This window comes from Ictalurus furcatus, chromosome 21 (assembly GCF_023375685.1).
Source record: "Ictalurus furcatus strain D&B chromosome 21, Billie_1.0, whole genome shotgun sequence".
NCBI classification, from domain to species: domain Eukaryota; kingdom Metazoa; phylum Chordata; class Actinopteri; order Siluriformes; family Ictaluridae; genus Ictalurus; species Ictalurus furcatus.
This window is the reverse complement of record NC_071275.1, coordinates 14,342,048-14,366,876: the sequence shown is the minus strand read 5'-3', so window position 1 is coordinate 14,366,876 and position 24,829 is coordinate 14,342,048. Positions and strand designations below refer to the sequence as shown.

The 24,829-nt window shown below is 40.6% G+C and overlaps 1 protein-coding gene across 3 annotated transcripts in view; it reads right to left on the bottom strand.

Moving 5' to 3' along the window:
* Nucleotides 1–24,829, bottom strand: part of srgap2 (SLIT-ROBO Rho GTPase activating protein 2) — a 109,526-nt gene that overhangs the window by 18,394 nt on the left and 66,303 nt on the right. For all 3 annotated transcript variants that reach the window (XM_053653203.1, XM_053653204.1, XM_053653205.1), the window contains 9 exons: nucleotides 17,470–17,532; nucleotides 12,623–12,838; nucleotides 10,860–10,988; nucleotides 8,514–8,735; nucleotides 5,682–5,783; nucleotides 5,127–5,324; nucleotides 3,442–3,526; nucleotides 969–996; nucleotides 529–559 (listed from right to left, as the gene is read on the bottom strand). In XM_053653203.1, coding sequence (XP_053509178.1) covers nucleotides 529–559; nucleotides 969–996; nucleotides 3,442–3,526; nucleotides 5,127–5,324; nucleotides 5,682–5,783; nucleotides 8,514–8,735; nucleotides 10,860–10,988; nucleotides 12,623–12,838; nucleotides 17,470–17,532 — 1,074 coding nt within the window. The remainder of the gene's footprint in view (nucleotides 1–528; nucleotides 560–968; nucleotides 997–3,441; nucleotides 3,527–5,126; nucleotides 5,325–5,681; nucleotides 5,784–8,513; nucleotides 8,736–10,859; nucleotides 10,989–12,622; nucleotides 12,839–17,469; nucleotides 17,533–24,829) is intronic.

Genomic DNA, 24,829 nt, shown 5'->3' with positions numbered 1-24,829 from the left:
AATATGCAGCGCTGACATTAAATGCGGTCTAGAGTGTAATGTATTCATCTCATCCCTAGGGGGCGACATGAACATTGAGCTATACTGATCCAACACACAAATGGGAGATTTTATGCATTTCTTTTGTTTGCTTCTTCTCCAGTTTGGGTTAGAATAAAGAGGCAGACTTTATGTGAAAAAAGAGGCCGCTAAATGAATGCTCCAAGATGTAGTGATGATTACAGGATGGCAGTGCCAGGAAGTCAAGGAGCTGGCGTATGGAGACAGCTTTTGGAATTACGCTCATGTGTCTGTGGGGATTTAATTCCAGGCTTTAGGAACAAGCAATACCCAGTGGTACAGGAGGTGTAACAGTATGTGTTTTGGGTTGGATAGGAACAGCAAGGATTAGTATGAGGCACATTAGGTAAAGAAAGCACGGGTGGAGAAAATGGGCTCGTGGGGAACTGTGATTGGCTGAAGAGCTCACACAAACACACACACACACACACACACACACACACACACACACAGGGAATCGGATGTTACCTGTTTTCTCGCGGTCGAGTTCCTCCGTCCGCTGATGTTCACGAGAAAGAGAGAGACAGAGACGGATGATTATCATTTTCACGCCAAGCTGCTCCCATTTTGCTACACACACACACGCACATCTATAGCCCTTAACCACTACAAATTATCCTCCAGAGAGGAGCCCTATTTTTACACACACACACAAACAATCGCAAAGAGCCACAAACCAGAGGCTAATGCAAAAAAAATAAACAAATAAATAAATAAAAATAAAAAAAGGGGCTGCTGTGTGGCCTTGTCCTATTTCCCTGTTCCATAATGAATAAATCAGCTGCTTTAAATAAATCATGATTACGTCTAGACGAGATATTTAAGATATAAACTAGACATCAAAAGAAAGCATCTGGCTGATATTATGTGACTTCTGAGATTCATTAGTATGCGTGCACCACACCTACCTGGCAAGGCAATAGTCAGTCTTCTGACCTGGAGGGAGAGAGAGAGAATGGGTGAGAGAGAGAGAGAGAGAGAGAGAGAGAGAGAGAGAGATGCTGTTAGTTAAATAGATGAATGGAGCAGAAGAAGCTGATCTCACTCTTCTCTCCCCTACAGGGTTCCTGCTTTTGGATCCACATCACTTTTAGGAGAAAATGCTGAACCCCCCTCCACACACACACACACACACACACACACACACACACACTCAAACACTCTACAACCGCTTAGACAGAAAGAGATGTACACATGTGCCCCCTTACCCACACCCCCCATGATGCAGAGTGGATACTACACTACACAACACACACACACACACACAGGCAGGCAGAATTTAGTCACGCCACGATGAGCTAGCTTCCTCCAAAATTAGTACACTTCAATACACACAGGTGCAACCAAACTGAAAAGAACATGCTTTAACTGTATATACCGATCCCCCAGCATGCACTGCAGCATCTTCAGGGTCTAATTCAGCGAGTAACCAAGCATCTCTCTCACGGTAGTCTATACTCCTGATTCCACAACAAGCTTGCACATAATGACCATCATTAGCATCTCCACTTGGGTAGCCGTAAGGAATACACTGCTGTGTTGTGCTACACAGTGGAGGATCATAACAGTGTGAACGAGGATTTTTTTCCTTTTCTGTCTTTTCCATCTGTTCCAGTCCAAGCTATCTCAAATCCTCCCTGCTGACTCGGTAGGACTGGAAGAATGAGAGTGGGAGGTGAGACAGAAAAACAGAGAGACAGGAGATGAAAGCTGCCTCGCCTCAAATATCTTACTATTCTCTCACTCCCTTCTTTCTCTCTACCTCCCTCACTATTTCATATTAACATACACATACTGGAGAGTAGCGTCCAAAAGTCTGAGTCCGCTACCAAGAACTGTTTTTATTGCAGCACTTATGGAAGCTTAATCCGATTTTGCCAAATGATGTGAGGGGGAGTCGAATGAAAACCTTAAAAGTACGCCATGTATTAGTAAAACAGTAGATTTAAAAAAAAAAAAAAAAAAAAAAAAAAATTTGTACTTGCATGTTAGTTTATTGTTCTCAACAGCCCCTTCTACTCTTACTTAAACCCTGATACACTTTTGGGACACCTATTTGCAATAAACCATGCAGAATAAATCTGAGAAACATTCTAAAATGTTTTAGAAAAATCGCATATTAGTCCATCGATGGCATCAAACAAATAATACTACTCTTCACTAACATCGGTTATAGAGCTGCGCTTTTGAATTCTCGATTCTGATTGGTCCGGAAGTATCGATTCATTCTGACACCAGTGCTGGCTGCAAGGTTTATATTAGGTAATATAATAACGTATATGTATACATCATCACTTCTATAGTAACAACTCTTTCACAGGGACTTGTATCATGAGTGTTCCACTATAACCCAAGTCTAATGATAAGTGAATTAAAAAACATGCTAATTAACAAATAAAACTGCGTAATCGTCGATATGGTGACGCTTTCTGTAAGAAATGTTTATTTATTTAACATTGACTGTATGGAAGGAGTCTCCATTGTCAGTGCTTTATTACAGTTGGCAAGTTTTCTGACATGGAGGAGACTTTGCGGTCTTTGCATTTTCTGGTTTCTCTGTAATTTTTATTTTTTTTGTCCCATCAACTTCAAAAGAGAAAGGGTAGTGAGGAAATGCCTGTTTATAGCCGTTACTAATTGTATAAATTAGTATAAATTAGTATAAATGTATAAAACATGACCTGTGGTTTAATAATAAATGAAAAATTGGCAGACTGCTTTGGTATAAGAGGAACAAAACAATTCAGGATGCACTGTTAATAGAAAATAATCACCATTGGGGTGGTGGCGTTTCTTCTTATATTTATATTTTTCTTATATTCTTATTTTCCTATAAGAGCACGCCTTGTTGTGTCTTAATTTCTGCAGACAGTAGTAACAATACTAATGAAGTCGAGATCAAGTTTTCATTTGTAAAAGGGCAGCTTTAAAATTTCTACGGTCATGCAGTCTATGAACGCTTTAGGATCCATGTCCTCCTCCTGGTCAATTGGTTTGCATGGTCTACATTTGCATAATGCAACGTGATTGGCCGTTGCATTTTATGATGTCACATGTTTAATTGTGATTTCTCAATAAAATTGAAAGAACGTGGCCAAATCGAACAATAAATGAACATTTTTCACACGTTCACTGCTCAACACACGAATGTATTGCTTGATCATAAAAATGTGGATTATAAAGATAAAGTTTTCTCAGTTTTAAATTTTGTGTACTTTATGTAATGTGTATAAAACGTTTTTATATTCGTTTGTGATCAATAAGACAATAAAAGTCACTGATAATGTACTCTAGACCTTACTGTACATGTATATACACACACATACACACACATACACACACACACACACACACACACACACACAGATCTAGATCACTTACTCTCTCCCAGGGTCTTCTGGATAAGGTCATGCTTGGCCTGCAGTTTGGTAATGAGGTTCCTGCCCTCTAGGAACTCCTTCAGTTTCTGAAAGAGAGAACGCTGACTTGTCATTGATTTGCCTTTCGCCATCCATCTCCATTATTTGTCTTCAAGTGAAACTTCGTGTCCTTTTCTTCCCCACCGCCCTCTAGATCTAATCTTTCTCTCATTTTCATCTGCCCTTTATTATTTGTGGGTTTCTCTCCATGTCTCACACACTGGCTGATGCAAACATTAAAGAGCTGAGGGCATTGAGGACCCTGACAGCTCATTTCTCAGAAGACACACAACATATCTGACGGGGGACAGAGAGAGAGAGAGAGAGAGAGAGAGAGAGAGAGAGAGAGAGAGAAGGGAAGATATGAAAGTTGTATCTGGTGATGCTTATAATGTCATACTCTCACACACGAGAGAGAGAGAGATCGTTCAAATGTCAGGGGAGTAAGGAGGCCATAAGAAGAAAGAGAAGGAAAAAGAGGAAAGCGGAAGTGAAACTAGGAAGTTGGCAAATGGTATAGTGCTTGAGAGAAAGAACCCAGCTAACACCCCTCCAGCTAATCAATGCTTTAGTTCATTCTGATTGACACACTGCCACTGAGGGAAAGCTGAAATCTGAAAATGACACAAAATCAGTTTCAGTGTTTATATTAACTTCAACTTCTGTTGGAAAACCTCAGTTATCATCTTTCTAGACTATAAAAACCAATTTAGAGACGCGCATATTGCACACTGAATTGCATATTGTGATTATTTTGCAAGATCTTGCTCACATTAAACACATAAACCTCAGTAGATTCTTTCTGTTAATCAGCTTATCCATTTTTTGGCTGGTCAGGACCCATCTCATGAAAGTCTGAAAACTGGGCACGGATTTGGACATACTGACAACAGAGACTAAGAGGAACACGTGACAGTGACCTTGTGCTGTGTTCAAAGATATTAGTGAAGCGAGAAAGCATCTGTCACTTATTCTATCATTTTTTACAGCATTTGGCAGATGCCCTTATCCACAGCGACTTACATGTGTCTCATTTATTCATCTGAGCAGTGAGGGTTAAGGGCCTTGCTCAAGGGCCCAACAGTGGCAGCTTGGTGGTGCTGGGGTTTAAACTCATGACCTTCTGATCAGTAGCCACATCATATTCTCATGCTCTCTCATGATCTCCTTCTGTCACTCCTCCATGCTTTTTTACTCTATATTATGCCCAAATTTACCCATGGGGATCAATAAAATGCATCCATCCATCCACCGACCCGTCCATCCACCGACCCATCCATCCATCCACCCATCCGTCCATCCACCGACCCATCCATCCATCCAACGACCCATCCATCCATCCAACGACCCATCCACCCACTCATCCGCCGACCCATCCACTGACCCATCCATCCGTCCATCCATCCATCCATCCACCCACTCATCCACCGACCCGTCCGTCCAACCATCCACCCATCGATCAATCCACCCATCTGTCCATCCACCCACCTGTCCATCCACCCACTCATCTACCGACCCGTCCATCCACCCATCGATTCATACACCCACTCATCCATCCACAGACCAATCCACCGACCCATGCATCCACCCGTCACGCCACCTATCCATCCACCCACTCATCCACCGATCGCTCAGTCTATGACTCACCGTGAAGTAGAACTGCTCAGTCTCCTGCTGATTGGCTCGTCTCTTGGCCAGGCTCGGTTTGCTCATGAACGACTCAGACACTGTGGACTTCACTGACTCCATGGAGTTGCTGTGGTGGAAGCAGTCAGTCACATCAAAGTCCTCGATGGTCACCATGTCCTGAATGGTCTGCAGAGTCGCTTCCATGGTCTTCTTCACCTGAATGAGAGAAAGAAGCAGTCAGAGTAATGCATGCAAATATATGTAACAACAGAGCACTTGTGTAAATCAGAAGCAAATTTATGAACTAAAAAACAAACACGTCAGTTAAGCGCCTGAGGCTATTACAACGAACAACGATCACTAACGCAATGTGTAATGACTTATTGCAGAGTTAACTAAGCAGGTGCAGGGTGCATCGAAAGACAGCTTAAGAGGAATGTTTAGAGGGACTACATGAATATATTAGGAGGCGAGGCTGTGTTTGCTGTACTTGAGAAGACAGATGAGTCTCTCTGTATGCACTCAAGCATGCATGTGTTTGTGCGTATTTTGTGCGCATGTGTATGTATTTACCTCCTCGTTCTCTATCGTGAGTGTGGAAAGACGAGACTGGAGCTGCTGGCACCTCTGCAGAAGTTCTCCCTGTAGCGGCTGCTGAGCGCACATGTAGCCCATCTTTATTAAAAAAAAAAAGAGAAAGAATATTAAAAACCAATAGAAAACAAGGGCATAAAAGTCTCTAAAAGAAAACAAACCCATAAACATCAAACATCTTCAGCATTGAATACACACTGATCTGTATTGATAATGACTGAATATTGAATAGAATGAAATATCAGAACTTTTGGCACAAGAAAATTGCCGATTTTTCCATCGGCACCAGATGTATGATTTTTGCCTCAAGATTGGTACCAGTGTGAAACTAATGGTACTTGGTGGTAGTTGACTGATAGGGATAGCGCATCATACACACAGACAACATACACCAAATTTACACCAAAGTATACAAATTTAATTTTGTTTACATTACCAAAAAATGTACCAGCACAAACAAAGATATCTACAGCACAAAGCAACGGAAATATTTGAAGCTAATCATATGGAGTTTTGCACGTGCAGGTCACATTTATGTCAACAATGACTTCAAATTTAAATATTTCTATACGGCTACACAAAACATCAATTCAAAGCTCGAATGCATGTGTCCAGTCACAGGCTACGCTTGCACCGGGGCCCAGTTTTCTACGCTAAAAAGTGCCAACTAACGTAATTTAGCTCAAAATTGTGACAAGGTAGTTATGTTCATAATACACACTATACAAAATAATGTAGTCTCCTGTCAAGTTCTCTCATTGTACATAAATCAATATTTGAGTCGGTCCATTGTCTTCACGTTCGCTCAATGTAGTGTTTAATGCTAACAAAACACGTAAAGTCACCTTGCATTTAGAGCATGGGGGTCAAACTAACTTTTAGGTAACGGGCACCATGACACTTAATCTAATGCCATAAGGACCAGATCAAATAAAATTAATCAGTTTAGCAGAATAACAGACCTAATATAACAACAACTGCTCCTAAATTGTTCCTTTAGCGACATTTTTCCAAAAAGGTACAAAAAAAAACATTGTGCAAAAGTCGCGATTGCAACTTTTCACCCCCTAAAGATGGTCGCGTCAATTTTGTATTATTATTATTATTTTTTTAGATTTCTGTTAATTACATGTCATTAGAGTGTTTATTTTTTTAGTAGCTGAGTTTATTGCTCTACTTCGTCCCCTTGTGGAACAACAGAGACTTGCTCTAATCTTCAAATCTTCGGTTACAGTTATTCAGAACACGGATTTTAAATTCATTCTGTAGACCGGGTTAGAATCTTTATCGGACTGGCACTACACTTGGCTTTCCCGATTTAGTGTTATACTTTTAGTGCTGTACAGTATTTAGCTGAGTTTAGTCAAATGTTTCCACATCCCTTCATATTCTTCAATTTGGAAACACTGTCTAGCATCTGTTTGAGCTAATTATTATGCCTGGTAAAAAAAAATTGTTCCTACCAACAGGTAGGCCACGTCCTTCTGTGGAAGTGGAAAAGAGTAGCATGTAGCCACAACATTCGAAATATACAGACCAATTAGAGTGGGTTAAGTTTAAAACAAACAAAAAAAAGTGAAGTGATAAACGCTGGTGTCTAGTGAACCTGCTAGTCTGCAACAGTCAATGTAAAAACTGAAACCTCAGACACGTAATCTGCTTGTCCTGGGTGCCCAGGTTAGTGATCAGTCAATCCATGATTTGTTTGCACTGCTGCTATATGTGCTGTCCAAGCACTTACAGTATTCCATGATGAATGACGAACCACTGTGTACTTTTATGATGTAATTGCTTTTACATTCGTCATTATACGCAATCCAGAGTCTCTCAAGTTAGTAGAAAATAAACTAAAGCTGGAATCTCAAGTACTATTGGCCCCCGTTTGGTTGATTCTTGTTTTTGAATGTGCACTGAAATATGCATGCAGAAAGACGGCATGACACTCACCAGCTTCATACACTAAAACACACACACACACACACACACTGATAGGAAACATCTGGCCATCGTAGCCCTGTCTCCCTGAGGGACGGGTTAGGCAGTCACAGCTGGGCTCAAATACACTGCATTGGACCTAACCAACTGTAGGGCCCTTATAATGTCACACACAAACACACAGGAACACACACACACAAAATTGAGCACTGAGGCCTCCAAATAGCTGACAAAATCACTGGTTATTTGCATCAAGAGCAAGAAAAACAACACCCGGTTTATCACTGTTGTTGACAGTGAGTGGTAGAAGACTCTATAATGACAGCTTTCTTCAATAACAAACAACTGAGGACTCATGAGGACTTGTTACAAGCCTGATAAACACGACCGTACATTTCATTCCTGTGTGTACGAGCAGGGAAAACCAGGCTTTGTTTGGACAAGTACTAAGAGACAGGAGAGAGGGGAGAGAAAAAAAAAGAAAAAGAAAAGAAAAAAAAAAAAAACTATGCTCATTTACATTGCCTTCCTGGCAAATCAAAATCTGGCAGGAGTAAAGAAATCTCTAAAATGCCCAGCAGATGTGTTTATATAGAAATAACTTCATGCTGTTGTTTGTTTACAGCTGCAGGACGAGTAAATAATTAGCATGATTAGAACGGAGGGATTCAGACATACAACCCGCTTTGAAGTCACAAAACTGTTGTTCGTACTGCTGTAAAGAATCTGAGCTAAACGCACACCGACACCGCTGTTACACTTCTTAGCACTGATCAGAACACACATACAAATACACGCTAACACATTCCAACACCCAGACAAAAAGCTACAACGTGCAACACTCTCAAACACACGAGAGCGTGCACGTAGATTCACCTGGTCCCCCATATGAGACTGGAAGTCAAAGCGTATGGGAGGGCAGAAGGTGTTGTTGTAGGTCTCCATTAGTCTCTGTTTGTCAGCCTGGGCCTCGAGGTTCTCCGCTGCATTCTCAATGGTCTCCAGGCCGCCGTGCTTCGACGTCTCCACGTTAAACTCAGCAGAGAGGTAGGTACGCAGAGCCCGGTGCAAGCTGGCATGGTAGCCCAGGTCACAGCACTGAATGAGAGAAACAAACAAACAAACAAAAAGTCAATTCAGGCTCAAATAATTGAATTAAATAACAATGATTGTACAGTGTACAGTTCAAAAAGCATACTGATGTAGATGTAGCGTTGGAGAAACACAGCAAAACAGAAGATGACAAGGTCATGTGTGTTGCCATTTCTGTCCCACTGACACACCAACTCAAATATGTACAGTATATAATGTAAAGATGAAGACATTTTTACCATAAGTAAAGTGAACAAACTACTTATGAATATATTTCAGAGAAATACCTTACATTAATGACTTAACATTAATAAAACCTCTCCAAAGCAATACGCAAGCTTTTCATCCAAAGTTTATGAAAATCATGGGGAAAAGAAAATTACGTTCTCTCTATATTTTCTTTCTTTCTTTTCAGTAATATCATATTGTGAAACTGATTGACAAGGTCAATTTCAAAGTATCACCCTATTACCAAAATTATAGACTGGAAGTAAATTAATAATTCAAATTTGATACAAATGAATAAAAGCATGTTTTCTTAGATTCAGTGTTGAAAATGTTTCATTTGTAACAGTTGCAAAATCGTGGAATCAACCATGCAAAGCTTTAAAACACAAAGGAATGCAGCCCCAATTGTATTTTAGAGCAAACAGGATGTGAAACTTTACTTGCAGCAAAACAGAAACTGATTTACGTGAAGTAGAGGGCATTACTTCTGTTCATGAGCTGGGAAGCTGAAAAAGCATAGCTGCAGTACCTTGAAATAACATGCCATTCTCAGATGGGACCGATTTGGCGATGTTTTATTGCACTGGTTCCTGAATGGTCTTATTATATGCAGGAAGCAATGCATTATTTATTTGAACAAAAGGGCACCCAATTAAAACACCCAGAACATGTAAACAAACCCCACAGAGACATAGCCTGGTGTGCTTTAACTTATTTCCTCAGTCAGCAAAGCTTAACCCATCTACATCCACCTCCACCATCAACCTTTGCATGGATCATGTGTTTCCCAGCATGCCTGGGTCTCCTAAACCAAGGGAACGCACCGTGTAAACCCACCATTCATATTCATAGCACTCTGAGTGTAGTCCCAGGCTCTGATCATGAGCTTGATCCCTAGGAGGATACAAGTATCATAGGGAAGAAGGATTAATCCCTTTCTAAGAGCTTGTCTATGGGGTTGCCTCAGGTCTACGTAATAAGTGAAGCAATCATATTACTCTAATGGAACAACAGCGAGTTGAACTTTCAATGATCCGCATCTCATATTACGAGCCTGACATGCCATAACAGCATTATAATATGCTGACATTTTGAAATTACACTGAAAAACTGAGTTAAACCATTTGTGTGGGTTTTAATGAATAAACATGCAACTTCAAGGATATTCATAAAGCACTGGTGGAACGCAGGAATTCTCTGGCACCTCACATCCTCATCCAAGTTGTTAAAACATGCTTCGGTTAAAATCAGCGAGTACTATTGCTTGATTGCCACCAGCAGAGATTGCAAAATGGGGGTTGGGGGGGGGGGTAAATCAAAAATATAACTATACTGCACAAATATTCTGTACATCAGAGTAAACCAGGGGTGTCCAATCTTATCCGGAAAGGGCCGGTGTGGGTGCAGGTTTTCATTCCAACCAAGCAGAAGCCACACCCGAGTCTATTGAAAGCCAAGATCAACTGATTAAACAGGTGGAATCAGGTGTGGCTCCTGCATGGTTGGAATGAAAACCTGCACCAACACCGTCCTTTTGCAGATAAGATATGACACCCCTGGTTTAAACTAATGGAATTGACTGGAATTGCTTACACGTGGTATCCGTTTTGAATTCTAGGTCAGTAACGCTTACATGCTGATCTACAAATATAAAGGCTACATTTAAATTGGCTCCAGATTAACTGAACTACAGTGCATATGCCAAGGCAAAAAGGTTTTTTATACCCTCTGCTCTATAGATGACTACAGGGAGCCATTTGGGAGACGGCCAAGTAAAGAGCATAGCTGTTGTGTATATATGTTAATGATGGTGTGTGTTAATGCAGTGGATATAAGGGTTATGTAGGCACCACCAAGCTAAAAGCAAAGAAATTGATGGTGATGAGGCACAGGAGGACTTACGTCAATGAGGTCGGAGAGGTCATGAATGTAGTACTTGAACACGCAGCAGTTGGTCGCCTCCAGAGCCAGCAGGTACTCGTTCCTAGCCTTGATGGCTTTCAGCCTGTTCTCAGTGTATTTGGCTTGGCGCTGAAAAGGAGATGGAAAACGAGTAGTATGAGAGAAAAGGAGAGGAAGGGAACGTTGAACGAGGGCCATTAAATCACCCTCGCCAATAACTAGCAATGTGGATCAGGTGTCTCCAAATGTTTCATGGCTGCAAGTTGACAAAGAAATGTTCAAGCTGCCACCACAAGCTCTAATCCTTACTCTGTCCTTTTTTAACCCTGCAGACTGAAGTTAAGAACACAAGTGTTTCAGACAGAGGAACTCTTCTAAAAGAGCATTCTAGACAACTGTGATTCTTCTTCATGTCGATTTCTCAAACAGTCTTGGAACTAAAGTCTAATAAACCAAGTTTGCTGACCATTATCACCAAACCATGTTATACTCACCCCAGTGGTCAAAGGTTTGTATAATTATTATAGGGTGAAGAATTAAATCCTTCAATGAGAATAATAACGTATAGTCTGGAATAAGCTATATTTAGATCTGAATTTCATACAAAGCTCTAAAGCTTATACTTTGACCATAGGAACATGGTAGATTGTGTCAGAGTCTCAAGTCTGCAAGCCTTCCTGCTTTCACTACAGTCTGATACATTTGGTCATTAAACATGGGCATAGATTGCCCATGTTCACAGGAAGAGGCCATTTGTCTAACATGAAATAAGGATGATTCAATCCCTATAGTGTTATCAGTCTGATACCAAGCTCATATTTGTATAAAATGGTCCCACACAAACGCATACTATGTGATGTAAACCTAGTGTATGTTATCGGTGTGTATACACAAAACTCTTGCACATGGAGTTCATTGCTAGCAGCACACAGCAGCAACCAACATAAACAAAGCATGTACCATGACGTCCCTGAGTGCTTAATACTCAGTAAGGCACTCATTTAATATCAGTATCTGTGTCATTGAGCACCAAAACTCAGACACATCCCTACTGCAAATAGCTGACCACTATACACCGCTAGCTATTTTAAAACAGAACGTTAATACATTTTTGAAAGATTTAAATCCAGAAATGTTACCTTGCTGTAAAAGCTTATTGCGTTTTGGATTTCAAAAGGCTGTTTACATGAAAGCAGCCAAACAAACCGAGAAGGTTATGATCCTGAAGCATGTGGCCAGAGAAGTGTACAAAATATCAGATGCTCTGCGAGGTGTGGGCGAAGTGTCCGAGGTTAAGATATCAATAACCTGACAAATGTTCAAATATCCCCAAGTAAAACATGTTACTATCCCCTAGTAAGAGTGCTTTTTCACTGTCAGTGTCTGCAATTTCAGAGAGAAATGAGAGCAAATTTGATCTCAAATCAACAATGTATTCCTTATGAATGAGATCATAAAACAAGAATAAGATCAATATGCCTTACGAATACAGATCCTGATCCAGAACCATCTGCTCAATGATGGCTTGCACTATACCACTCACCACTTCATCCATCTCCCTCTCTTTCCCACTCTCTTCTGCATTCTCTTCTTACCATTCAAACAATGTCTCCATCTGCTTACCCTTTTACCACCTACACACACTACATTCTCACACAATACGTTCTTTCATTTCAACTGACCACCGAGCTTCAAAATAAATCCGTCACTCTCACCCTCTCCCCACAACTGGCTTCATTTCAGCCCTTCTCTTCAGTCCTCACCTTCTCCTTCATCTTCTCGATCTTTTTCACAGAGCTCCGGCGAACAGGCTTGTCGTCGAGCCTGACGCTGGCGAGTGTGTCAGGCGAGCGTGGTGTTTGGCGCTCCTCTTGGCGTGCCCCTCGTCCCATCTGCTTCTCTTCCTGCTTCTCTGCCTCCTTCAGCTTGCTCTCAGCATTGATGCTATCCGCATTGTACATGTGGTACGTCTTCATTACCTGCCGGGTAGAACGAGAAAGAGCACGGTTAGCACTGTAATGTCTGAATGCCAATGGGAAGATGTACTGAATTAGAATGAATATCCAGTTATAACCCTGCATTCACAATGGCAGCCAATTTTTACACGCCTCACATTACCTATATATTCGTTACTAGAAGTCCTGCTGGATGCCAGGGCCTCTCTGGTACTACCAAGATAGTGTCTCAAAAATTTACTCTCTCTTGCTCATGTTCAGTAACTGCTGTATCCTGGTCAGGGTCATGGTGGATCCGGAGCCTATCCCAGGAAAAACCCTGAATAGGACACCAGTCCATGGAAGAGCACCATGAGTAAACACACTCATTCACACCTAGGGGCAATTAACCAATTAGTCAAAAAACCTCCCAGGTTTTGGGAGATGGGAGGAACCTGAAGAACCTAGACAAAACTCTACACAGACAGTAACCCAACATCAGGATCCAACTGGGGACCCTGGAGCTGTGAAGTGGCAATGCTAGCCACCCTGAAACCTGATTACTGGACTCTAATTAAGAAGTTATGATTATATCATAGTATACAGTTTGCATGCCACTTGAACAAACAGATGAGTGCTAAAATCAGATACTGATTGAATATTTATACATAAAGGATTTTTGCATATAAAATTACGGACTGTGTGCTTTATGATGTGTAGGAATCCAGTCTTTAGTAAAACAGATTTCATACATAGACTGAATATTTTCTACCACTGCCTTTGTTGTTTTGGCATTCGTTTCAAGCCTAGCCATTTATTGCTTTTTAGTACTTGCTGCAGAATTTGTTCAGGTGGCTGAGAAAGTGCAGACAGCTTGGTAGTAGGAAACAGGAAATATGCTGGAGCCAATGCCCTTTCAGCCTCAGCTTAGTATAATGACTTACATACAAGGCCTGCTCCAGAATCATTTGCCCAAATTGTTTTTGCTTGCACTCGAGCATGCACGACAAAAATAGTTTTCCTTTCCTGCTAGCTCAATGCTTTCTTGAAATTCAAGAACAAAAACAAAACAAAAAAGCAGTCAGTTTATACTAACTGGTATGTCTGAAGCATGACATTTGAAGACTGAATTGTGATGACCATCTCTATTTAATTGGTGGAGAGTGAAGACACGTGCCTCTGCAACTGGAGTTGCAGTAAAACTGTCGGCAGTGTAACCGTGGCACCAGTCAACTGTATAAGCACAGTAGCTGAAAACTGGACCAGTGGAAAGGAATCCATGCCAAGCAACGGAAGATGCCATTCAGTGAATACATTCATGAGGAGGGGGAGACTGGGGACTGGGGTTTTCTTATTCTAAACATGAATGGAATGTCCCTGCTGTCTACTACTCCCAGGAGAGGAATCTTAGGAATCTTCACCAGTGACGGAGCATTCACACATTCCCTCATGCAATGTGCCAAAGGTTAGAGAGATGACATAATTGCCAGCTCCAGCCATCATTCCCCGGGGTCAAAAGACATTTTAATGACCTCCATTTACATAAGTTCCTCTGGCTTAGGTTTCTTTCAAAGAACGCAATAAATAAATAAATAAATAAATAAATAAATAAATAAATAGTCATTGCCGTGTCATCGTTTATTAAAAAATGAGGAGAATTTGGGAGTGGTTCTGATTTAATGAGGAATGTAGAAAATTTGCAGAAGGGGAGAAGAAAAAAAAAAAAGTTAGTCAGAGTTCACATACCAAACTTCATGTTTCGTCTGGTTGCTTCTCTGTTTTATTCCCTTTATAAACCACAAGTGTTGTTTAAAAAAAAAAAAATGATGCAAGGCCTATTTCGATCACAGTTAAGCATTTAATTAGAGGATTTGCTTTCTTTTATGGGGATTTATGCTTATGGTCATTTCCTCATCAGCGCACATGTGTGCAAGTATGCAAGTGCGTGTGCCCCTATGGGGGGGAATTCAGTCAAAGAAATTTGATAAGGCCTAAATCTGGAGCGCCCTTCCCCAAAACTTCAAGCTCTTCTCGAACCCCCACGGCCAAAAACAAAGTGGACACATGTTCTGCATTAGAGCAGGAATTTTCGAACGGCTCAGTGAAAACAAAGCTTGGGTATCATTGAAATGACTAAGCACCGAGTGTCCTGCTGCTAATTAAAGGCGTGCTCTGTGTGACTGTATGGTGGTGTCAGAACATTGCACTGGCAAACGCTCCGCTTTAAGACAACATAACATGGCTGGGAATCACAGAGCCATTTGTGCCATATCTGTCCATAATGACCGGGTTGTGCACACCGCAATCTCACTGCCATTTGAGTGGGGGTAAACAAAGGAACATCAATGAAATTTGCCGAACGTGGCTTCATCGCGAAGACTGTGTCAGATGTATCAGAGATGCAGGAAAGAATGAAATAATTATGGACTCTGTAGGTGGCCTTCATTTGATGATGTTCTAGGAGAAAACACGGTCATGCTATACAAGTCAGAAATGTGAAGCTGAAGAGAATTATATTGTGCAAGTCTAGTGCAAATTAGGCCAGGGTAAATACGACGTGACATTAAAGTCTGTCAAAATACACAACTGTCTTTCATCATCATCCTCTTAAGAAACCAAACACCGCCAGACTTGGAAGGCAATAAATCCAATTTAGAGGCTCAGAGAAACCTGAGATGTGTCTGTGAAGGCACCAATCTGTCAAATTCACTGGCACCTCAGGAAAAAATTAAGTAAATAAATAAATCCACTTCCTGCTGTATGATCATACACCTGACATGCGGTTAAAAGAATGCACACAAGCAGACGTGGTCATTTGTAATTTTCTTTAGCGCAGGCCAACGTGGTCACGCCCTGCCTGTCATACACAAGAACACATTATTACAACTGCCTGCTTTGACTAACAGCCACAATGCTTTTGAGAGGAAAGAAGTAGTAGTACTCTGACTCTAATTCTATTAATCATACCTACTGATTGGTCCATAACCACTGCAGCAAATAAAAAATAAGCCCTCTCATGCAGCCCCCAATACCAACAGCCGTGTAGAGAGAGGTTGGGGTGCCTTCACTATCTTTGAACACTGTGTATCTTTGAAGGCACTACACTCGACAAAAGATAAGAGAGAAAAAACATAAGAGAGGAAAAAGAACTTAAAATGCAGCAAATTTACAGTCAGAGGATATCTAGAGATTTTCTCAGGTCGGCCTCATTAGCTGTAGTGACTATGTACAAAAAGTCTTTTTCTTTCTATATAAAGGTTCAAATCATAATGTGGACTGTTATGGTGAATGACATTTTTTCTAGTTTAAAAGTAATATCACTTTTTTCCTGCATACTTATTACACGACTGGGAAAAGTCAGAAAAAAAGAGACAGATCTAATTTTTGAGCTAAATGTACATACTGTATACGTATATAAACAACAACAGTGGTTTTCCTGCTCAGTAATACATCCTGTAGCAGACACCAATGTAGCAAGAGCAATTTAGAGTTACCGGTCCTCCCACAATTATGTTATTTTGGCGTAGCCAGAGGAAACCCAAACAGACAGGGAGGATGCATGAAATCCTGTAAAAAGCAATATAATGTCAAAGTATGGTGAGCTAGTGAAGAACATTGATACAGACACAAACTAGTATATAAATTCCTGGATAGGGGACGACTCTGCCATATTCGTGATCCTTTTCTAAGAGAGGTAACTCTGTGTTTTGAGCCACTGACAAAATTTGACACATAGAAGATTATTATGGTCTGGCTGGCATTCATTTTCCCTCTATAAGTTGGACCACAAGGTAATGTTCATTTTGGTTAAATATACATAAGAAATCATAACAAACTTGTCTTGAATTTAGGGTGGAAAGGAAAGCATGAGGGTTGTTAAACAAGAGAATAAAAAACAGGTGACTTCTGGCCTACTGAACCTACTTTTGAGAATAAAAAAAAACAAACAAACAAACAAACAAACAAAAAAAAACACGAATAGGTCGGACATAAAACCTTATAGTCCCAGGTGCCTGGGCTACCAATTTGTCCACCCCCAGATACTGCATAAACTATACACTAATGTATACACTAAGAAACAGTATATGGGCGGCTTTGGCTCAGGTGGTAGAGCGGGTTGTCCACTAATCGTAGGGTCGGCGGTTCGATTCCCGGCCCACGTGACTCCACATGCCGAAGTGTCCTTGTGCAAGACACTGAACCCCAAGTTGCTCCCGATGGCAAGTTAGCGCCTTGCATGGCAGCTCTGCTACCATTGGTGTGTGAGTGAATGAGACACAGTGTAAAGCGCTTTGGATAAAAGTGCTATATAAGTGCAGACCATTTACCATTTATATGCAACATATGAATAGTATAAACATTGAAACGAAATAATTTTCTACATAATCTCTGTTTCCTTCAGTGCAAATGCTTAACCAGTGCGCGGAGAAAATAACTCTTCTGGTGAAGTTAATGTTTTCATTTGTCTTGTACTATAAATATTTCCTTGTACCATGTATATCTTTGCCTTTAAACCTGAACCAAAACTTTTGCTTCTTTCTTTTGGTTCTTTTCGAACTATCTTGCAGTTGTTTTACATGGTAAAACATGTAAACATTCTTGTTTTGCAGGAAAAAAAATGGGCATGTACAGCAGTGTGTACATGTGTGTGCATGTGTTATTTGTGCACCTCTTACCGTGTACAGCTCGTTGAGGACCTTCATCAAATCCTCCTGCAGCTGAAGTCCCACCTCTTTACTCTATGTGGACAGAAAAGACGACACACATTAGAAGACCGACCACCAAAGTAATCCATACTCTATCTTTAAAAGGTGGCTCCAACATGGCCCAAGACTGCCATTTATCATTTCGGGGCGGAAATATCAGGACACTGACTCAACGCTCCTGTCATGCTTAACAGGACTGATGGGAATGCTTCTGTCCTCCAGTAATGGAGCTAGGCACTGTCTAACACTTTAATCCAATCTAAATTCACTGCCTATTTATCATATAATACAAGAGCAAGGCATATGGGTGTAGTTTGATCAATTCATTTAAACTTCTGACACATTTGTGAGCCAGTGGCTGCTTTCATACGGCTTTAAGTTTAAGTCAAGCGTCAGATAATCAATGACTTTAACTCAAGAAAGTTCCAGCACAATGCTTTTGGGTTGAAGTTTGGAACAGCCGAGTTTCGAGCACTTTTTTTTTTAAGGACTTAGGGTGGAAAGGTTTGGCAGGCATCGTGTGAAATGGAAATGGTGCTTCGAAATTCTGGCATTGCTCGGTGTGTATCAGAGACGGCTTTGTGTTTTCGCCATGTGAAAATTAAGTGCTAAGGAGAACACACCCAAGGCGCTGTAGGTTGGCTGGCGAAAAGAATGTAAACTGGAACTGACAGCACGTACAGGTCATCATTATTCAAGCCCCTCCACATGCTCAAACATCTTGAAAGGAATGAAAGCAAGTGCAAGCCAAGTGGTATATTTTGCACTGTGCTAGCTGGCTTGTGCTAGGTTAGGGGAATTTGCATTTTTGGATGACGTACATAAAGCAGAACTGTTTACTTAAGGAACTATTTTCAAGCAACTGACGTTTAGATAAAGTCAGCATGAAGCAAAATGTGTATTATAAAAAAATAAATATCCTGAATCCTTTCCCCTTCGGTGAACTGGCTTTTCCACCAAATGCAAATACAACATTTTTATTTGCATCTGGTCTAACCACTGCTTTAGCTGAAAATTAAAAAAAAAAAAAAATTTTCTCTATTGAAAAGGTACAAAGGAGTCAAAAGTCATAAACGTTACGTCTAAACCGTAGATGACAGCAAGAGAGGTTAAATAAAAGATACAGGTCCACCACAATCGTAGAGTCACATAATCCACCATTTTCAGCTTTTAAACCTGGCAGGGAAGAGTAAAGCTGCAATTTAACCCTTTGAAGGTTGAGATGAATGGCTGGCAGCAGGAGTCTGTCCATAGGGGCTCATTAATAATGGAGCTCTGATGGCCTTTATTCAGACCGAGAGCTCTGGCTGATGGGTCAGAATCCACAATCACATCCACATTCAGAACTGTGTAGAGGAGTAGCATGGTGTCAGGTCTCCCTCCTGCTCTCTCTCGTATTCCCTGGAAGTCAAGATGACTGATGTTCAAAGCTAGTCCAGCCCTGAAATGTCAACATCAGCATGTTCCTACGGTTCGATGACTCACAATGACAATGATGTGTCTTTTTAAATTGAACAACGATGAAGCTTGTGCATTAGTTTGATGCACACTAATGGTAATTCTTAGAGTATGAGAAACTACACTAGCTACCGAGTAGAGAGGAATTTCAAGCAGGGAAATATAATCATAGATATTGTGATTTAATACACACCATTGTTGTATTCTCGTATCTGATTGGTTGGAAGGTGTGGATTAATTAGAAGAAGTAAAAGCCTTTATTTGTCACATATACATTACAGCACAGTGAAATTCTTTTCTTCGCATATCCCAGCTTGTTAGGAAGTCGGGGTCAGAGTGCAGGGTCAGCCATGACACAGCGCCCCTGGAGCAGGGAGGGTTATGGGCCTTGCTCAAGGGCCCAACAGTGGCAGCTTGGTGGTGTTGGGGCTTGAACCCCTGACCTTCTTGATCAGTAAACCAGAGTCTTAACCGTTGAAGCACCACTGCCCTAATTACTTATAAGAGCAGCTTTGATTGTAGATAGTAGTAGTAAATCTGTATTTCAAATCACAGGTTTTTATTAATGCACTCACTCTAATATGTTCTACATAATCTAACATTTATGGAAGGAGTCTCCAGTGTCAGTGCTTTGTATTACTCCGCAAGTTTTCCACCACTGGAAAATCTTTAGGATAGTGGATTGGTTTCTCCATAACTTGACATACTGCATTTTTTTGTTTGTTTTTGGGGTTTTATTTTTGTGTGTTCAAGATGGCAACCCAATTATTTTCTTATAGCAGCATTCCCTGTCATTTTCCTTACAAATGGTACTTTACTGATATATCATTTGTATCGTGTTAAATGCTGTTTTATTACAAATACAAAACCTGAAAGCAAATTAGTTAATGTTTAACATTTAATTTTAAAATTGTAATATATTAATTTCTTTTATAGATTTTTTATTTTTATTTTTTCCCTACATTGTTAAGTACAGATTAAATAAAGGGTTTTCCCCCCCAAACGAAACATTACCATTTTACTGTCAGTTTATTAGCAAACCTACATATTGTGATGCACATTGTGTATTGTTGAAATGTCTTGAAATAGAAATTAGAAAGAAAAGAAAAAAAACTGTCCTCGAAGGGATATGTGCATTTCTGACAACAAATTTCCTGTGTAGGCAAACCACATCTGGCAGAGGAATGAGAGATTACAGACAGTGACAAGCTCAATGAAGAGCTCGGGACATAAAAACAACATCACTCCATCTTTTTCTCCTGCTCTACTAGACACACACCCTGCTTCAGTTTCTCAGCTTGTTTCTCATTTGCTGATTCTGTGATTCTGACAACAGAAAGAGAGGAACCGCAGATAAAAGGATAAAAGTAGGGTAACATTGCAAGAATCACTGTAACGGAGGGAGACTGAAGTAATATGCTACTGCGCCTGGGCGATTTTATAGCTGAAAACAATGAAAGAGAGAGACAGCGTGAGAGAGCGAGAGAGAGAGAGAGAGCAAGCAGGAGAGATAGAGTGTGAGAGAGAGAGAGAGCGAGAGAGAGAGAGAGAGAGAGAGAGAGAGAGAGAGAGAGAGAGACGAATGGGTGTTGGTTTACCTGCAGTGTGTTTGTGTGGAGAGACTATGAAACTTAGCTTACGGCAAGAACTAAATAAATCATATATACGTGTACTTTTGTGACATGTTTTTTTTTCTGCTTTACATCTTTTTTTACATAGCTAGCGAGTGGGTGTTCTAAGCCACAGCTCAAACAAAATCCATGGAGATGAATATCAGCTCCAGAATCAAGAGATTCCAGCAACATTTTTTTCCACCTTCTCCCTCCTGCTCAAAACTGACTTTGTGAGGTCAAATGTGCTGCTGTTGGGAACTGGAACGTGTGCCAATCCAAAAACTGTTCAAGATGGAGAAACAAAAGATCTAGCCGTGCAGTTTAAAGCCTGCGTGCTGCAGTGGGTTTTAAGTAACAGCTCTACCCTTACCCCATGATACAAAGCGCACGGAGCGCATTAAAGTATGAATGTTTGATGAGGAGCATTAAAAAAAAAAAGGTCACCTAACAAATATTCAGAAAATTGCAATGTAGGCATAAAAATAAAGGTTCTCCAAGTGCTGGCTGTAGCTGGACGACGTGAAGTCATTATTATTTGCAGCACCTCGCCCCATGACATCATGGGGGAAAAGGACGGGAGCGAGCAAGGAATGGCCAGGAGCTTGTGCTTCCTCATGGGAGATATTGGCGTGATCATGGGCTAAAAATACCCCCGACATCTGAATTCAGTGAAAACTGAAAATGAATGATCAAAGAACTGGATCCAATCACATTTCAGTCATACTGAGTGCTATGCAGTAGGTGGAATGGAATGGAAGACATCATTCCATTGATCCAGTCATCATCACTGGAACTGGAAACATCTGCAAAGTTCTTCAGACTGAATTCAGACTGGCGGAAATCCAAGATGTCTTCCATTGAACATTTTCTGGCGTTAACATAATCACTTCGGATGATACCAGGGATTTTATTGGATTGATTCTTAAGTCTGCTTTATACGTTACAATTCAAAATGGATAACTTTTATACGGATCCATTTTTTAAACGGATAACTGATTATGTACTTGGTATTTGGGTCAAAACACAAATTATAAAAGGCTTGAACCCATTACAATAAGCAAATGATTACATTTACATTTATTCATTTAGCAGACACTTTTATCTAACGCGACTTACAAATGTGCCAATTACAAATGAGGAAACAGAGATAACCTTGTACCTGAAAAGCCTCAGCAACAAAACCTAGCTTAAGTAACCTGGGTAATGTTGGTAACAAACACAATTGTGATTGTCATGGTATATTTTACAGGTTTGGTAAATAATCTTAATGGAGAATAGGACAATTCTCTGAAATTCAGCTTGTGTCAACCAAAGAAAAATTTAGGCTAGTTTCTAAAGTTAGCTAACTGGCTTGTTAATTGGGATGGCACTGCAGTTTCTTGACAACTAATAGAAGCATTTAACTTTTGATTATCCCACACAGATTGTTTAAATGGTTTAAAATGGCACATTTAGGTATACTTTAAACCTCTATCAATAGCGTATTTAATGTTACTGATCTGGTTGTTGATTATTCTAATAGCTGAATACAGCATAAATGCTTACAGTACATAAAGGGGGAAAAATTAATAATATTAATGTGTTTTTAAACATTTTAGTCCTCAATTTTGCAACCAATTCAACCTAATTTGATAATGCAATATTGTAATAAGTAATGGAGGTCAAAACATAGACCTGTTTTATTTTACTTACTTACATAATTTCTGTTCCTTTACACACATACACACAGGCCAAAATAGGAGGTGGCCAGTCAATTTCTTCAAGACTAACTCCATAAATCAGCTCAAGCTAGAAAGGAGAGACGCATGCGCCTGTTGAACACTGACCTACAGCCCACAGTGACTGGTTGCACTCATCAAAGGAAAATATGACTGCTTTCGTGTGCACTTCTGACAGAAGACTGGCTTTGGTTAGCGTGAATCCACTGGCACCCTGCAGCAGGCTGGAACTAGGCCCTGCTGAGCGCTATTGTTAAAGCACAGCAGTGTTCAGTGGCCAGAACCACACAACACTCACACCACCAGCTTTTCCTAATCCCTCCCCACTGATCTCAACCTGCTCATCTCCTTCTGAAACAACAGATGCATGCGTCACTCTTGAACTCCCTCAACTGAAGCACAGAAACCATGCTGTGTCCTCAGAAGGACGTCTCCTGCTTCGTCACTCTGTGCAGTTTTTACGACTCCTACCACATTTCTGCAGAGAAATGCATTAGACTGTCAACAGATGGAATAGACACTCTCTGATAATTAGTGCCTTGAGGTCAGCCAATTCTCCGGAGTGTATTTTTTCAATGCAACCGAGTTGGACAGCTGCAATTTTATTTACGCAGCCAGGCTACTGATGCAGAAACTCATAACAGAGCGATATGCTATATTGAATTTCAAAGGGGCAGGCTCTGAGGATGAAGATACCACTGAAATCATATTCCACTTTGATTGCAATATGGACCAAACTAGCTGTCAAGTAGACCATCACAACACATCTTATCTGAATAACATAAAATATGGAACAGGCATCTTGTATAGAGGTATATATAGGATGCCTGTTCCATAAAGGTGGGGAAAAAAGAATCAGCGTTGTATCTTCACTAATGCATCACTAAAAAAAAAAGAAGCTTTTTCATTGTGGTAGAATAAAGAAGGGGGCATGTCTTGACTCCGTTACAGTTTAGTAGTTTCCCTTGCTCAAAGACCCCTCCTAACCTGGTAATTAATGGAAAACACCAACCTAAAACGAGTCTGTATTGAAATATTTGTCATCTGCTTAGCAATTCTGGTGTTAGGAATAAGGAATACCGGTCAGGATTGACTTATCACTCCTAAATCTCATTTCTTACTCAACATTTTCAACAACATTCAATGTCACATTAATGAGAACTCCAAAGCAGAAGCAATGACTGTAAGACCGTAAACAGTGGACTCAAGGGTCCAGAGTGCAATGCGGACATATGACGCTCTCGTGCTAGGGCAGTTATGGCAGCGACTTGGTTTGAGCACTTAGCAAGCATGATAGCATAGATTAGCAAGAAAGTTGAAGCTTTGGACCTCGATCTGTTTGAGCAGAGTGTATAGATGAGGAGGTTATAGAGATGGACAGAATAAAGGACTAAAATGTCGCTGTATTGGTCTCTTTAGACATGAAGCATGGGCTAATGCTTACTGGCACCACTGTCAGTAGGTAGTCGGGTCATGTAGCTTAAAACAGACCAACGTCAATGTCGATGAATGCAGTTTAAACACGTCAACTTAGAATTTCATTATCAAATACATCTTCAGTCCACAGCCACACAGAACATTCTTTCAGACAGCAGACGATGACTGGTGTCAGGTTTACAGTACAGCATAAAGAACTCTCTAAGGATGGCTGACAGACTCGTTTCATTTTGTATGACAGGTAGGGGGGGCTTGTGTGAGATACCAGAGACTTACGACCTATAATGCAGATATCAGCAAGAACCATGGCGAGTCTCCGGAGAGGTACTAGCCAGGAGCGTTCAATTAAAGAGCCATCGTTTTTGAAGCACTGTGCTCTGGAGAAAGCAGGGAAGGAGTGTTGGAACAATGAAGGGAATAGTGATGAGGTGAGACAGTGGAAACATAGAAATAGAGAGAGAAAGAGGTGCTGACTGGGATTAGCGGGGCAGCTGGAGACTCCAGAAGGCACAAGACCACAAAAACAAAAGTGGAGCAGGTCCACCTGTCTTGCTTTTCTAGACAATGGGCCCACCATTAGAATTGTGAACACAATAAAACAGAGGCCCTAAAAAAGAATAATCTAGAAACCAATGCAGTTAGCTCTTGAGCCACTGGTGTAGAACATGAGGGCCAGAAGTGTATACAGAATGGTTCGTCTCACACCTGCTCAACCTGCTTTCAAAAGAGGCCATCTCAGCCAGATTTTAGCTTGGATTTCAGGTGCTATGACCTGAATTAGCCAAGCTACTGTAGGCCTTAATCCATCATAGGTGGACATGTTGGAGATGTTAGAACATCGCATTAATCAAGATGGAAAGAGTTATCTGGGACTATGCAGACGACTGAAAAGACAGCATCTGTCAATATTATAGATTTGACCAGCTATTAATTCTGTTGTTTTAGCTAAACCAAATACTATTATAATATACGTTACAAATACAGAAGTGTTACTTTTATTGTCTGAGCAGCAATGTTGCTATTACGTCAGGGTTGAGGACAACTTCCTGACTAGAAATTCCTACTCACAGTTTTTACTTTGTTTTGTCCTAGTTGAAATAGCAA